A 12,965-nucleotide genomic window follows, 5' to 3' on the forward strand; every position below is an offset into this window, starting at 1 on the left:
GGCAGGCGTGTAGAGGTGGGTGTGACCATTTTGATCGGGCCTCACAGGTGGCCTGATTTTAGACCTAAGCTTTAAAGGCTAAGCAGGGAGAGTCAGCCATAAGGGAGCAGGGCAAGGAGAGTCTCAGGCAGAGGAAGCAATGTGTGCACAGTACGCGAAAGGGCCCCCAGGAAGGAGTGGGTTCGGATTGTTCAGCACCATCGAATGTCATCAGAGGGTGGAGATGATGTGGAGGCATCTTCTCTCTCAGTACAAGGAATACTTTCCTAACAATGGAGTGGGCAGCCTTGGTGACCTGTCACTGGATTGTGCCAACAGAGGCTGCACAGCAACTTATTGGCCATGTGGTGGAGGGCATCTGGCAATCAAGCCACAGGAAGCCAGGACCCCTGGACAGGGAAGGGCTGGCCCTCCTGGTCTAGGGTGAGAGTCCTCACCAAATTCTTGATGTTTCTGGCCACCTCTGCTGGAGAAAACAAGGGAGGGCTGACCTGCAGCCTCCTCACGCTGGTCTAGGCATTTCTAAGATGGTCTTCCCATCTCCCCCTATTCGAGTGGGATAGGAGGATCAAACTAGGTCCTCCGGGAGCACGGTCTCACCCCTGACCGGGAGAGATGGGAGATGAGTCTGCATACCCAGGCCATGTGAACCAGTGTGGCTGGCTCACTGGAAATTCAGCTTCGAGATCTCCACCCCCACCCCAGCTAGGGTGATCAGCTCATTCCAGTTTACCCCAGACTTTCCCAGTTTGGGCACTAGATGTCCCCTATCTCAGGAAACCCCTCTATCCTGGGCAAACTGGGATGTATGGTTATCCTAATTGTGGCCCTTTCCCTCTCCCCGGGACACACATCCACTCCACCCCAGAATCGTTTCCTTGCTTAACTAACCCCATTTACCCTGCTTGAAGTGGCAGGGCAGGGGGTCTGTCTTTGTGGCACTCAGTGACATGCAATGCTCGTTAACTGAGCACCTGGTATGAATGGGTCCCTGCCCCATGGACCATGCATTCTGGGCAGTAACCAGATGGATGTTGGATGACAATTCTGCAAATAAGGAGTTATATAATTAGACCATTTCCAGTTACTGCAGAATAAATTACCCCCAAATTTAGCAGCTTGAAACAATAAACATTTATGATCTCACACGGTTCCAAATGGGTCAGGAATTCAGGAATGAGTGATTAGCTGGGCTGTTTCTGGCTCAGGGTCTCCCACAATTTTGCCGTCAAGATATTGTCTTGGGCTGTGGTCATCTGAAGGCCTGACAGAGGCTGTGGGATCTGCTTCTAAGGTGGGCCGCTCACACACCTGGCAAGTCAGTGCTGGTTGTCAGCCAGGTGCCTCAGTTCCTTGCCATGTGTGCTTCTCCAGGTGCTGCTTGGGTGTCTTCACCCCATGGCAGGTGGCTTCCCCAAGAGCGAGTGATCCAAGAGAGAGTAAGGTGGGATTTTTTTTTTTTTTTTTAGTTCGGCCAGGCCGTGCAGCATGTGGGATCTTAGTTCCACCGAACAGGGATCAAACCCGTGCCCCCTGCAGTGGAAGCGCGGAGTCGTAACCACTGGACTGCCAGGGAAGTCCCCCAAGGACTTTTGTGAATTGGCCTTGGAAATCACACTCTGTCATTTCTGAATATCCCATTGGTTACACCTGTCAGCCCTGCTCAGTGTGGGAGGGGACATTACAAGGGTGTGAATATCAACAAGTGAGATTCTTGGAGGCTGGCTACCACAATTATGTTCTGCACTAGGCCCAACTTAATTATTGGGATTGGACTCAGCTCTTCAAGCCATCTTCTACGAGCAGGCCTCCCCAGCATCATTGTCTTCTGTTCTAGGATCTCCCCTTCCCCTTCCTCTCTGAGGTCCCTTCCTGCTCACCACTGAGTCTGTGACATCTCTTTCTCCTGAACCTGTTCATCCTCCCCTCTCTGCAGGGAGCTGACCCATTTCTTCTTCTCCCTCCCTCCTTTCTCAAAGATGCCCTCATGGAATCTACCTTCATAACTCATTGCCAAGACCTACTGCCCAATCTGTGAAATGAAATGAGAGGAGCAGGGACAAAGACAGATGGGCAGAGCCAGGCGAAGAGGAGCAGGCAGGTTCATAAGTGTAAAATATGGACAAACCTGCCATCATCTATTCCCTGGGACAAATAGATCATCACTGAATGGGCTGCAGAAGAGCAAAGAGACAAATTACCCAGCTGTGGCAGTGTCACCTGCTCCTTATTGATGGGCTTTTATGCTCGGGCCCAACTGCTCTCTGAGAATTGCATCCTCCTGCTCCCATGAGACCCCGAACAGGAGTGACAGGAAAGACAAGAAAGCTTTTATGTCTCGGCTGGGGCATGAGCCACACTGCCAAGTTCCAGCCTTTCTGTAGTATGCATCATATACGTATATGAATTTTGTGACTTTGACACAGTGCCACATAAAAACACGATCAAAGTGCCACCCCATGTGTAAACTGGAAATCATACAAATGCCAGAGAAAGAGAACATTTTAACCGGTTAAATACTGAACAATTTCAAAACTGTTGGGTTGGAATAAATTATAAATTGTGTTTACGCTGATGCCACAAGGCGGCGCCACTACAGCCGGAAAACGACCACTTTCTGTGTCACTATGGAGCAAATCACACAGTTGTTAGCATGCTTTGGACTCCAGCAACTGCCTCTTTGTGACTACTGAGCTGTTATTTTGCCGCTCACTGTCATTATAAACAACTTTAAAAAGCTATAACAACGTCATTCAACAACGTCGTTCACGAAGTAGAGAGGTCAATGCTGAAAACCACGCCCCCAAATCAATACTTTGGAGCGGCTATTGGACGTGATAGAACACCGTGAAGAAGACTGAACCACCTCCGTGACAGGCGGTGCAGAAAATTTGGGAGAGTGCCAGCGGATAGAGATAACGCAGCAAAGACACGAAGCAGCATCAAAAGCAAAAATATGGTAAGATGGTTATAGATTTACGAGCTGTGCGAGCGCGTTTCATCGCCTCCTTCACATTCATTCCTATGGGGAAACATGGGTCTTGGTATGCAACGTTTTGAATCATGTGAAGTTTACAGAAGGCATCCTTCCTGAAAAAAATGGGACTTCCCTGGACCTCCCCAGATACCCTGGTAGAAATATGGCTCCTGAAGCCCACTGCTCAAAGGGGAATGTTATAGGTTGAATTGTGTCCTGTGAAATAATAGAAAATCTTTATGTGGTCTCTGACCCCAGTTCCTGGCACCTGAGCTCCTAAAACTCTTGTAATTTCCTAAGTGATAAAAGCACCAGGAGCCCTGTGTGTTCAAATTATTTGTCTTTGATCCTGGTTCTTAACACAGAGCTCCTAAATCCCTTGGAATTTCCTGGGTGATGGGAACATCTTTTGCTCTAATGAGGCAATGCTTGATGGGCTCCTGGATGGGGGCTGGTTACTAGAAAGATTAAGCCATCATTAGAAGCCTGGAGCTTTTAGCCCCAGCCCCCATCCTCCTGGAAGGGAAGAAAGGCTAGAGGTTGAGTTGATGATGGATCATGCCTACATGAGGAAGCCTCCATAAAAATCCCTAAAGTATGGGGTTCAGAGAGTTTCCAGGTTGGTGAACACATGCATGTGCTTGGAAAGTGGTGCACCCCAATGCCACGGGAACAGAAGTTCCTGCTCCCTGGACCACTGCAAACCTCATCCTATGTGTCTCTTCATCTGGCTGTTCATCTGTACCCTTTATTAAATAAAAAACCGGTTAACCTAAGTGTTTCCTTGAGTTCTATGAGCCATTCAAGCAAATTATCAAACCCAAGGAGGAGGTCACAGGATCCCTGATTTATAACCAGTCCTCCAGAAGTTTAGATTACAACCTGGAATTCTGATTGGCATCTGAAGCCAGGGGCGAGGGTGGGGGGCAGTCTCGTGGGACTGAGCCCTTAACCTGTGGGGTCTGTACTAACTCTAGTTAGTGTCAGAATTGGATTAAATTATACGACATGCAGCTGGTGTCCCAGAGAATTGCTTAGTGTGGAAAACCCATGCATTTGGTGTCAGAAGTATTGTGGGTATGAGAGTAAAGGAGAAACACAGGAGTGTTTTTCTCACATGTGTCCCCTAAAAAAGATATTGAAGTCCTAAGCCCAGCACCTCAGAATGTGACATTATTTGGAAATAGGGTCTTTACAGAGGTAATCAAGTTATAATGAGGTCATTAGGGTGGGCTCTAACCCAGTCTGACTGGTGTCCTTATAAAAAGGGGAAACAGACACGTAGACAGCCATGCACAGAGGGAAGAGGATGTGAAGAGACACAGGGAGAACACCATGGGAAAACTGGAGTGATGCAGCCACAAGCCAGAGAACATCTGGAGATTCCAGAAGCTGCAAGAGTCAAGGAAAGATCCTCCCCTACAGGTTACAGAAGGAGCAGGGCCCTGCTGACACCTTGATCTCAGACTTCTAGCCTCCAGAGCTGTGAGACAATACATTTCTGTTGTTCTGTGCCACCCAGTTTGTGTGATTTTGCTACAGCAGCCTTGGAAACTAATACAGACTGTCAGCTTGAGACTCAAAATTATCTACCACAGTAAGAAGCACAGAAATAGCAGAAAATTTCGAATTAGGCATGAGCATGAATTTTAGGCCAGAAAACAGTCATTTTTCAGTGCCTGCTGTAGACAAGGCCCCTTGCAACCTGCAGCATGCTGTCCTTGGAAGGCCATGGGCCCCGGGTTAGAGACCTAGGTTTGGGATCCAGGCTGTGTTTCTATTAGGCTGTATGGTCTTTGGCCAGTAACTTAGCTTTGGGCGGCTCTGTTTTTTTAACTGTCAAATGGGTATAATAATCTACTTAATCATGAGAATTAAATGCAAATGCATGCATATGAAAATGAGCACCAGTTAAAGTTCTATCTATATGTGCTCTTAGGCTTTGGTATTTGCAATCCCATTTCCTATTCTCCCCATTTTAAGTGATGATGAAACGGAGGTCCAGAAATAGTTTAAAATAAAAAATAACTTTTTTAGGTTACACAGCACCTTAGAGTGCTCAATAAATATTAATTCCTATTTAAGAGTGACTCTTAAACATGTCATATCATTTATTATTATGCCCATTTTTACAGATGAGGTAACTGAGGCTCAGAGAAGCTAAGTTATGCTCAAGGTCACAGAAAAGTAGAAATTCCTACTCAGATCTGCCTGCTTCCAACACTGCAGGTGACAGTCTGGGCAAATTCAAGAATCTTCAGTCCTGGGCCTGAAGGGAAGAGGGTGAGCACCAGTGATTTCCTAAGGCCTTGTAGGTTCTTTTTTTTTAAAAAAAGTATTTATTTATGGCTGCATTGAATCTTAGTTGCGGCACGGGGGCTCCAGAGCGCATGAGCTCTCTAGTTGCAGCACCTGGGCTTAGTTGCCGTGCGGCATTTGGGATCTTAGTTCCCCGACCAGGGATTGAACCCATAGTTCCCTGCTTTGAAAGGTGGATTCTTAACCACTGGACCACCAGAGAAGTCCCAGGCCTTGTAGGTTCTTACTCACTGTTATTCAGGTAGGAGCTGTTATCTGCAACTACTTTCATCCAGGCTCAGTGCTTCAGGATAGCGCCTTGGAGAATCCTAGCTATGGCCTCAGGCGAATTCCCTGGCAGTCCAGTGATTAGGACTCCATGCCTTCACTGCCGAGGCCTGGGTTCAATCCCTGGTCGGGAACTGAGATCCAGCAAGCTGCTGGTGTGGCCTTAAAAAAATAAATAAATTAATTAAAAAGGCTATGGCCTCAGAAGTCTTAGGTACCAGGTCGCACATCCTTCATCTTCCCATAGATGGGAGAGGGGCACCCCCTGGTTGTGACAAACAAAAAACAAAAAACAAAATAATCTCCAGACATTGCCAAATGCACCCCTGGAGGGAAAGGATGTCACTTGGAGAACCTCTGATCTTCTGGAAGAATGAAGGAACAAAATATGTCAGGTGAGATCTGGATTTAAACAGTCCTATATGCAAATTGCAACTCTACCAATTATGATTTTGGGTAAATTACTTCATTTCAGCCTTATCCAGTTTCCCCATGTATAAACAAGAGATATATACCTACCAAATAGGGTTTTGAAAAAGATCAGAAGAAGCATGCCAGGCACTTTGCAGAGTACCTTATATGGTAAGCACTTAATATATGGCAGCTATTAACATTGTTCCCATAGTTGAGACTGTATTTTCTCATGTCCTTCACTTATTCATGCAACAAATATTCAGTAACTGGTGTCTGTGTGCCAGGTCTTTCTTAGTAAGCCCTACCTGAATTTTTCTTTCTCAAAACCTTATCTGGTATGTACTATTACCATCTCTATTTATTCTGTGTGAACAGCACTTTTAATGCCAGCATAATATTCCATCATGTCTATTTTGATTCCTGGCCCTGGCCTCCTTTCTGAGGTCCAGACCCATACATCTACCTGGATGTCCCCCAGGAATGTTAACAGCATGTTTGGCCAATTAGCCCAGTGCCTGGCACCTAGCAAGCCCTCCATAAAAATGAGCTATTACTGGCCATCAGTGGCATTTTTAGCCCCTGCTGATCCACCTCCTCTTGCTACTCCTCAGTGGGTTCTCAGAGTCACTTATTTTCTGTCAGCAGTCTTGGCCCTGGGTTAAAGCCCTGATTTGTTGTCCCTGTGGGGAGCCCATAGGAGAATCCAGCCTGGTTTTCCCACCTGCAGGGAAGAACTGAAGCAATGAAAATAAAGACACTCCCACGCTAATCAGAGTGCCCTAAACAACCAGTTTGGTGGGGAGAATTTGCTAGCAGTAGGCAAGACATAAAGTTCCCCCACACCCACGGCAGCCTCGCAGCCTTGCTGAGTGTGCCAGCAAATGATTCCTGGGGACTGGCTGGTGCTTCACGGGCACCGCCGGGGCCCATGGAAAAGAGCTAATTTATGCTATTAGTATAGTTACAGCAACAGTGTCTGCTGAGTGTTCCAAAACAGTAGTTCATGGTCTTGGGGCCAGAACAGGGAGGAGCAATTTAGAAGCCACCACCAGGGAAGCAGAGCAGAGTAGAGGTAATACCAACAGCCTCCGGGTGAGATAGGCCTGGGTTTGAGTTCCAGCTTTGCCCCTCACTAGTTGGGTGATAGCCAGCAAGTAGCTCTGTCATGCTGAGCTTCTATTTCTTCACCTGTAGGGTTGGGGTGATGCTAATGATAGTTATTTGTGGAATGCTTCTTGATCAACCATTCAGGTATTCAACCATGAAGAGTTATTAAAAAATAGGATTTTTTTAAAATACACAAAGTTATACTTCCCCACCTCACACACACACACACACACACACACACACGCACATATCCATATAACCCTTGATGACATTAAAAAAATAAATAATACACGTATATGATCCGAAATAAATTGGAAATCACACAGTATAAAATGAAAAATGCTTTTTTTTTTTTGTCCGGGCAGTGGCTTGAGGGATCTTTTTTTTTTTTTTTTTTTAAAGTCTGGTGGTTTCTTTTTTTCTTTTTCTTTTTTTTTTTTTTAATATTTTATTTATTTATTTATTTATTTATTTATGGCTGTGTTGGGTCTTCGTTTCTGTGTGAGGGCTTTCTCCAGTTGCGGGAAGTGGGGGCCATTCTTCATCGCGGTGCGCGGGCCTCTCACTATCGCGGCCTCTCTTGTTGCAGAGCACAGGCTCCAGACGCGCAGGCTCAGTAATTGTGGCTCACGGGCCCAGTCGCTCCGCGGCATGTGGGATCTTCCCAGACCAGGGCGCGAACCCGTGTCCCCTGCATTGGCAGGCAGATTCTCAACCACTGCGCCACCAGGGAAGCCCGGCTTGAGGGATCTTAATTCCCCAACCAGGTATTGAACCCGGGCCCTCCAACGTAAAAGTGCGGAGTCCTAACCACTGGACCGCCAGGGAATTCCCCCAAAATACTTCCATTAAAAAAAAAAAAACTACAAAAAGAGCAATTTCATAGGATTCAACCTAATATGACCAGCCACCGTTCTAAAGCTTTACAGTCCTCAACAACCCCATGAAGCAGGAACAACTATTACCCTCTCCCTCGGTAATAATTAGAATTTCTCCTAAAGAGAAGCAGAAGGACTTGGGAGGAAAGTGCCGGCTACCTAAACGGCCTCCACAAGTGATTTGAAAGTTTGAGAAACAGAGGTCAGTACATGTAATTAATTAAGTGTTAAACAGGATTATCCGCCTGGTGTCCGAAACACGATCCCCTGGAGCGCCACACGCGGCGCAGACTTGGTCCGAAGGGCAGTCCCTCGCGGTACCAGGGGTGACCCGTCTCTCTCGCCCCTGCACGAGCCTCTACGTGTTTTCCCGGGAAAGGCGAGCCGGGCTCCGCCGCCTCAACCAGTCTTGCTAGAGTAGGCTTATCCCTGCGAACAAAAGCATTCGGAGAGACTGCCGCCTCAGCCACTCAACGCCGAGCCCAGGCCAGCGCCTCTAATTAGATCTGAACTTCCAATTGGTGAATTGTTGTTGAAGACGGTGGGACAGAGCGGGAAAGTTCCTCCTCCCTCGGAGTTCTCAGCCAACCGCGGCGTCGGGGCGGCAGCCGCCGGTTAGGTTGCGCCGCGTGTAGTGCTCTAGGGGGCCCGAGGGCGGGGCGGGGAGCAGGCCGGGGGCTGCGGGGAGGGGACGCTTCCCGCGGGCGCGCGGAGTGAGGACGGTGACAGCCACGCGCGCACGTGCGTGCCCGGCTGCAGCGCGGCCCCGACACCTCCCTTGGCCGCTGAGAAGCGCGCGGGGTCTGGGCCGCCGGCGTCTAGGGGCCCCGTCCCCGGGCGTCACCAGCGTCCCCGGCCCGACTCCCGGAGAGCCGGACCGTGCCCACCCCGTCGGTCCCAGATCGCGATCCCTCCCTGTGGCCGTCAGGGTCCGCCCCCCAACTCCCATTTCGGTTCCTGGGGCAGGGTCCTCGCGGTCCATGCTGGCCGCTGGGGGCCCGCGCCGCTCAGTCAGCTCCCGGGCCGGCCGGCCGGCCACCATGGTGGCCCTGAGGCCTGTGAGGCTCCTCCAGGGAGGCTAAAAGGTCCAGAGCGCAGGCCTCGGGGCGCGAGGGTCCCGTACCTGAGCCCCGCGCCATGGCCGGGGCCATCGCTTCCCGAATGAGCTTCAGCTCGCTCAAGAGGAAGCAGCCCAAGACGTTCACAGTGCGGATCGTCACCATGGACGCGGAGATGGAGTTCAATTGCGAGGTAACTGGCTGCGACTGGGCTGCGGATAAGGGGAGCGAGGCGGGATCGGGCCGGGTGCTGGTCCGGCACCGACGTGGGCGCCCTTGCCGCGGTGACAGTGGAGGTGGAAGCTAGGGATTCTGTTTATATCATCTCTGGGCAAAGATAGAGTCAACCAGAACTGGAAGGGGCCATCTAGGCCCAAATCCTCATGTTAAAGATAATCGCTGCTTTTTTTCAATGGGGCTTTCGGGTTTGGAAGCACTTCCTGAAGGTTTTCATTCATTGTTACTGCAAGAGTCTGAAAGCATTCGTGGTAGCGAATTCTAGTTTTCAGTGTCACGCTTTAGCTCCAGTTCTATAGAGTTTAAACTTTATTAGATAATATTATGTACCCCAGATATTATAAGTTGCATCTCGTTTTATTGGAAAGTCTATAGTACTTGTTTCCCTTTTTCACAACTTAAATTTTCTGGAGAAAAACAAAAAAACTTTGAGGAAAGAGACGGTGTCTTAAACTTTCCATACAGTTTCTATCATGATGGTAACAGTTATCATTTACTGAATACTTCCTAAATGCCAGATATTCATACACTTAATTCTCAAAACAACTCAATGAGGTAGGTACCCCAAACCATATATCTAGTAAATGGCGAAGGGGGGTTTTGATTCAAGATCTTAGCCAATACAGTACTGCCTCTCAAGTAGTTTAAGTCCTTGCTACTCAAAGTGTGGCCTGTGGACCAGCAGCACTGGCAGCAGTAACCTAAGTCAGGGGTTGGCAAACTTTTTCTGTAAAGGCCCACATAGTAAATATTTTCAGCTTTGCAGGCTTTAGGGTCTCAGTTGCAACTACTCAACTCAGCTCTACCATGGTAGCACAAAAGCAGCCTTAGACAGGGTCAACTTCCAGCATGACAGGGTGAGGAACTCCACTGACCTGGTTCCCTGTAAACTGGTAAAACATTAAAAAAAAAAAACAGTTTAAACCCTCTGGAAATTGCCCTACGGGCAAACATCAAGTGAAGAAACAGCTACTCAAGAAAATCTATGAAAATTCGGTAAGAAAGGTAAGAGTTTGTGGTATTTGTTTTTGTTTTGGCAGAGAGGCATAAGGGATCTTAGTTCCCTGACCGGGGATCGAACCCACGCCCCCTGCAGTGGAAGCGTGGAGTCTTAACCACTGGACTGCCAGGGAAGTCCCGCGAGTTTGTGGTATTTGAACCAAGACCACTACTACCGTCCCTGCTCCCAGCTCTCGACAACGGCTGCAGGCTGCAACCCAGTACACTGGGCTCCCTCTCCCCCTAGCTCCCAGTCAGACAGCTTTCTTCCCAGGAGGAGCATGACTTTAGGGCTTCTCCTGCCCAAGGCTGAGGCTAAATCCTGGGTGAGTGAAGCTGAAAGATGGGGCTTCCTTCCTTCACCCAGCTTCTACTTATGGAATGGGAGCTGTACTCTGGGCATGGCCCACCGAGAGTACTGGGGTCCCAGTTGCTCTATCCCCACCCTCAGTTTGTGAGATGGTGGTACCAGCCAGGAGAGGCAAACTGAGAAGACCTCAGGCTAGTGTGTCTCCCCCTTCCCCCTTCTATCATCTGCTCAGAGATTTTGTCTGGAGGGAGAAGCAGGCTCCTAATCTCTTCCCAAAAAGTAGTGGCTTCATTTGCCGTAGAGTGTGGAGAAATTTATGCCTAAGGGTGCTTTCAAGAACTGTGGAGGTTTTAGCGAAAGGCAATTGGGAGGAGATTTGTGGATTTAATAAAGATACAGCCTAGACTGTAAGCCAGCTAGTTTGCAGGAGAGAATAAGACAGCTGGGAAGAGCTTTCCTGGGGTCAGAACAAATATCAAACACTAATCTCAAAAGAGCCACCTTTTGATTGGATTACTTTGTAGAACAAGTTATGCCCCAGGGCATTGTTGAAAATAATAGAACAATATACCACAATTACTGGAGTTTAACAGTTGGGTGTGACCAGGGAAAGAGAGGGAGAGTCCTACTAAGACCACTGTCATCTTGGGTGACTTTGGGCAAATCCAAAGATATGTCTTCCTGAGGAGCAACATCATAGGCCATAACACTGTGAGAAGGGAAATAGATTTCACTAAAACAGTCCAGCCAGTCACTAAACAAATAAACAAGCAAATAACAGTAACCAGCCCGGTTGGGTGCGGGGGAAGCACTCCCTAGAGTTGCTGTAAATATGTTCACAGAACTGAAAGAAAGCATGATTAAGAAGTAAAGGAAGGTATAATGACATTTTTGCATCAACTAGATAGTATCAGTAAAGAGATATGAATTATAAAAAGAACCAAATTAAAGTCCTGGAACTGGGGCTTCCCTGGTGGCGCAGTGGTTAAGAATCCACCTGCCAATGCAGGGGACATGGGTTTGAGCCCTGGTCTGGGAAGATCCCACATGCCGTGGAGCAACTAAGCCTGTGCGCCACAACTCCTGAAGCCTGGGTGCCTAGAGCCCGTGCTCTGCAACAAGAGAAGCCACCGCAATGAGAAGCCTGCACACCATAACAAAGAGTAGCCCCCTCTCACTGCAACTAGAGAAAGCCCGTGCACAGCAACAAAGACCCAACGCAGCCAAAATAATAAAATAAATTAAATAAATTAATTTTTAAAAATTCTGGAATTAGAAAATACAATGACTGAAATAAAAAATTCACTAGAGGGGCTCAAGGTAGATTCCAACAGGCAGAAGAAATAATTAGTATTACTTGAAGATAGATTGATAGATATTATGTAAGGTGAAGAGTAGAGAGAAAAAGAATGAAGAAAAATGTACAGAGCCTCAGAGAAATGTGAGGATCATTCAGTGCACCAACATGTGTAATGGGACTACCAGAGGAGAGGAGAGAGAAAAAATATTCCAAAAAAATTGGCTGAAACTTCCTAAATTAATTGAAAAACAATAACCTGTATATTCAGGAAGCTCAATGAACTCCAAGGAGGATAAACACAAAGAGATTCACAGACACATCATAGTAAAAATGCTGAAAATCAGACAGGGAGAAAATCTGGAAAGCAACAAGAGAAAAATGACTTGACACTTATGAGGGAACCCCAATAAGATTAACAGCTAACTTCTCAGCAGAAGCTGTGGAGGCCAGAGGCAGTGGGATAACATTCAAAGTGCTCAAAGAAAAAACTTATCAACTAGGAAACCTATATCCAACATAGCTGGATATAAATGAAAAGGACATTTCAAAAACAAAGTTAAATAAAGACTTTTCCAGATAAACAAAAAGAGACTTTGTTGTTTAAAGACCCACCTTACAAGAAATATTAAAGGAAGCTTTTCAGGCCTAAAGCAAGTGACCCCAGATAGTAATTCAAATCCACGTGAAAAAAATCAAAGAGCACCAGTAAATGTAATTATATAATTATAAAAGTCAGTATAAATGTATATTTTCCTCCTTCTTTTAACTGATTTAAAATGCAATTATATAAAATAATTTGTATATAATATACAATATTTGTATATACTGTATTGTTGGGCCTATAACATGGAAACGTAATATATGTTTAATAGCTGTGCCAATAACAGTACAAAGGAGGTGGGTGAAAACCAAGCTGTAATAGGCTAAGGAAATGACTACAGATGGTAAAGTAATAACTACAACAATGTATTGCTGGGTTTGTAACTTTAATAGATATAGTATACAATAATTATAATACTATAAAAAAGGGGGAAGGGAACAGAACTATGTAGAATAACATTTCTATATAATTGCTGCAGTTAAGCTAGTATAAATCTGA

The 12,965-nt window shown here is 46.8% G+C and overlaps 1 protein-coding gene across 6 annotated transcripts in view; it reads left to right on the forward strand.

The window, feature by feature from the left end:
• The first annotated feature begins 8,617 nt into the window (after positions 1-8,617).
• NF2 (NF2, moesin-ezrin-radixin like (MERLIN) tumor suppressor) overlaps positions 8,618-12,965 on the forward strand; it is an 87,476-nt gene continuing 83,128 nt past the window's right edge. For all 6 annotated transcript variants that reach the window (XM_057526611.1, XM_057526609.1, XM_057526608.1 and 3 more), the window contains exon 1: positions 8,618-9,213. In XM_057526611.1, coding sequence (XP_057382594.1) covers positions 9,100-9,213 — 114 coding nt within the window. In that variant the 5' untranslated portion in view covers positions 8,618-9,099. The remainder of the gene's footprint in view (positions 9,214-12,965) is intronic.

This window comes from Balaenoptera acutorostrata, chromosome 13 (assembly GCF_949987535.1).
Source record: "Balaenoptera acutorostrata chromosome 13, mBalAcu1.1, whole genome shotgun sequence".
Classification (NCBI taxonomy): domain Eukaryota; kingdom Metazoa; phylum Chordata; class Mammalia; order Artiodactyla; family Balaenopteridae; genus Balaenoptera; species Balaenoptera acutorostrata.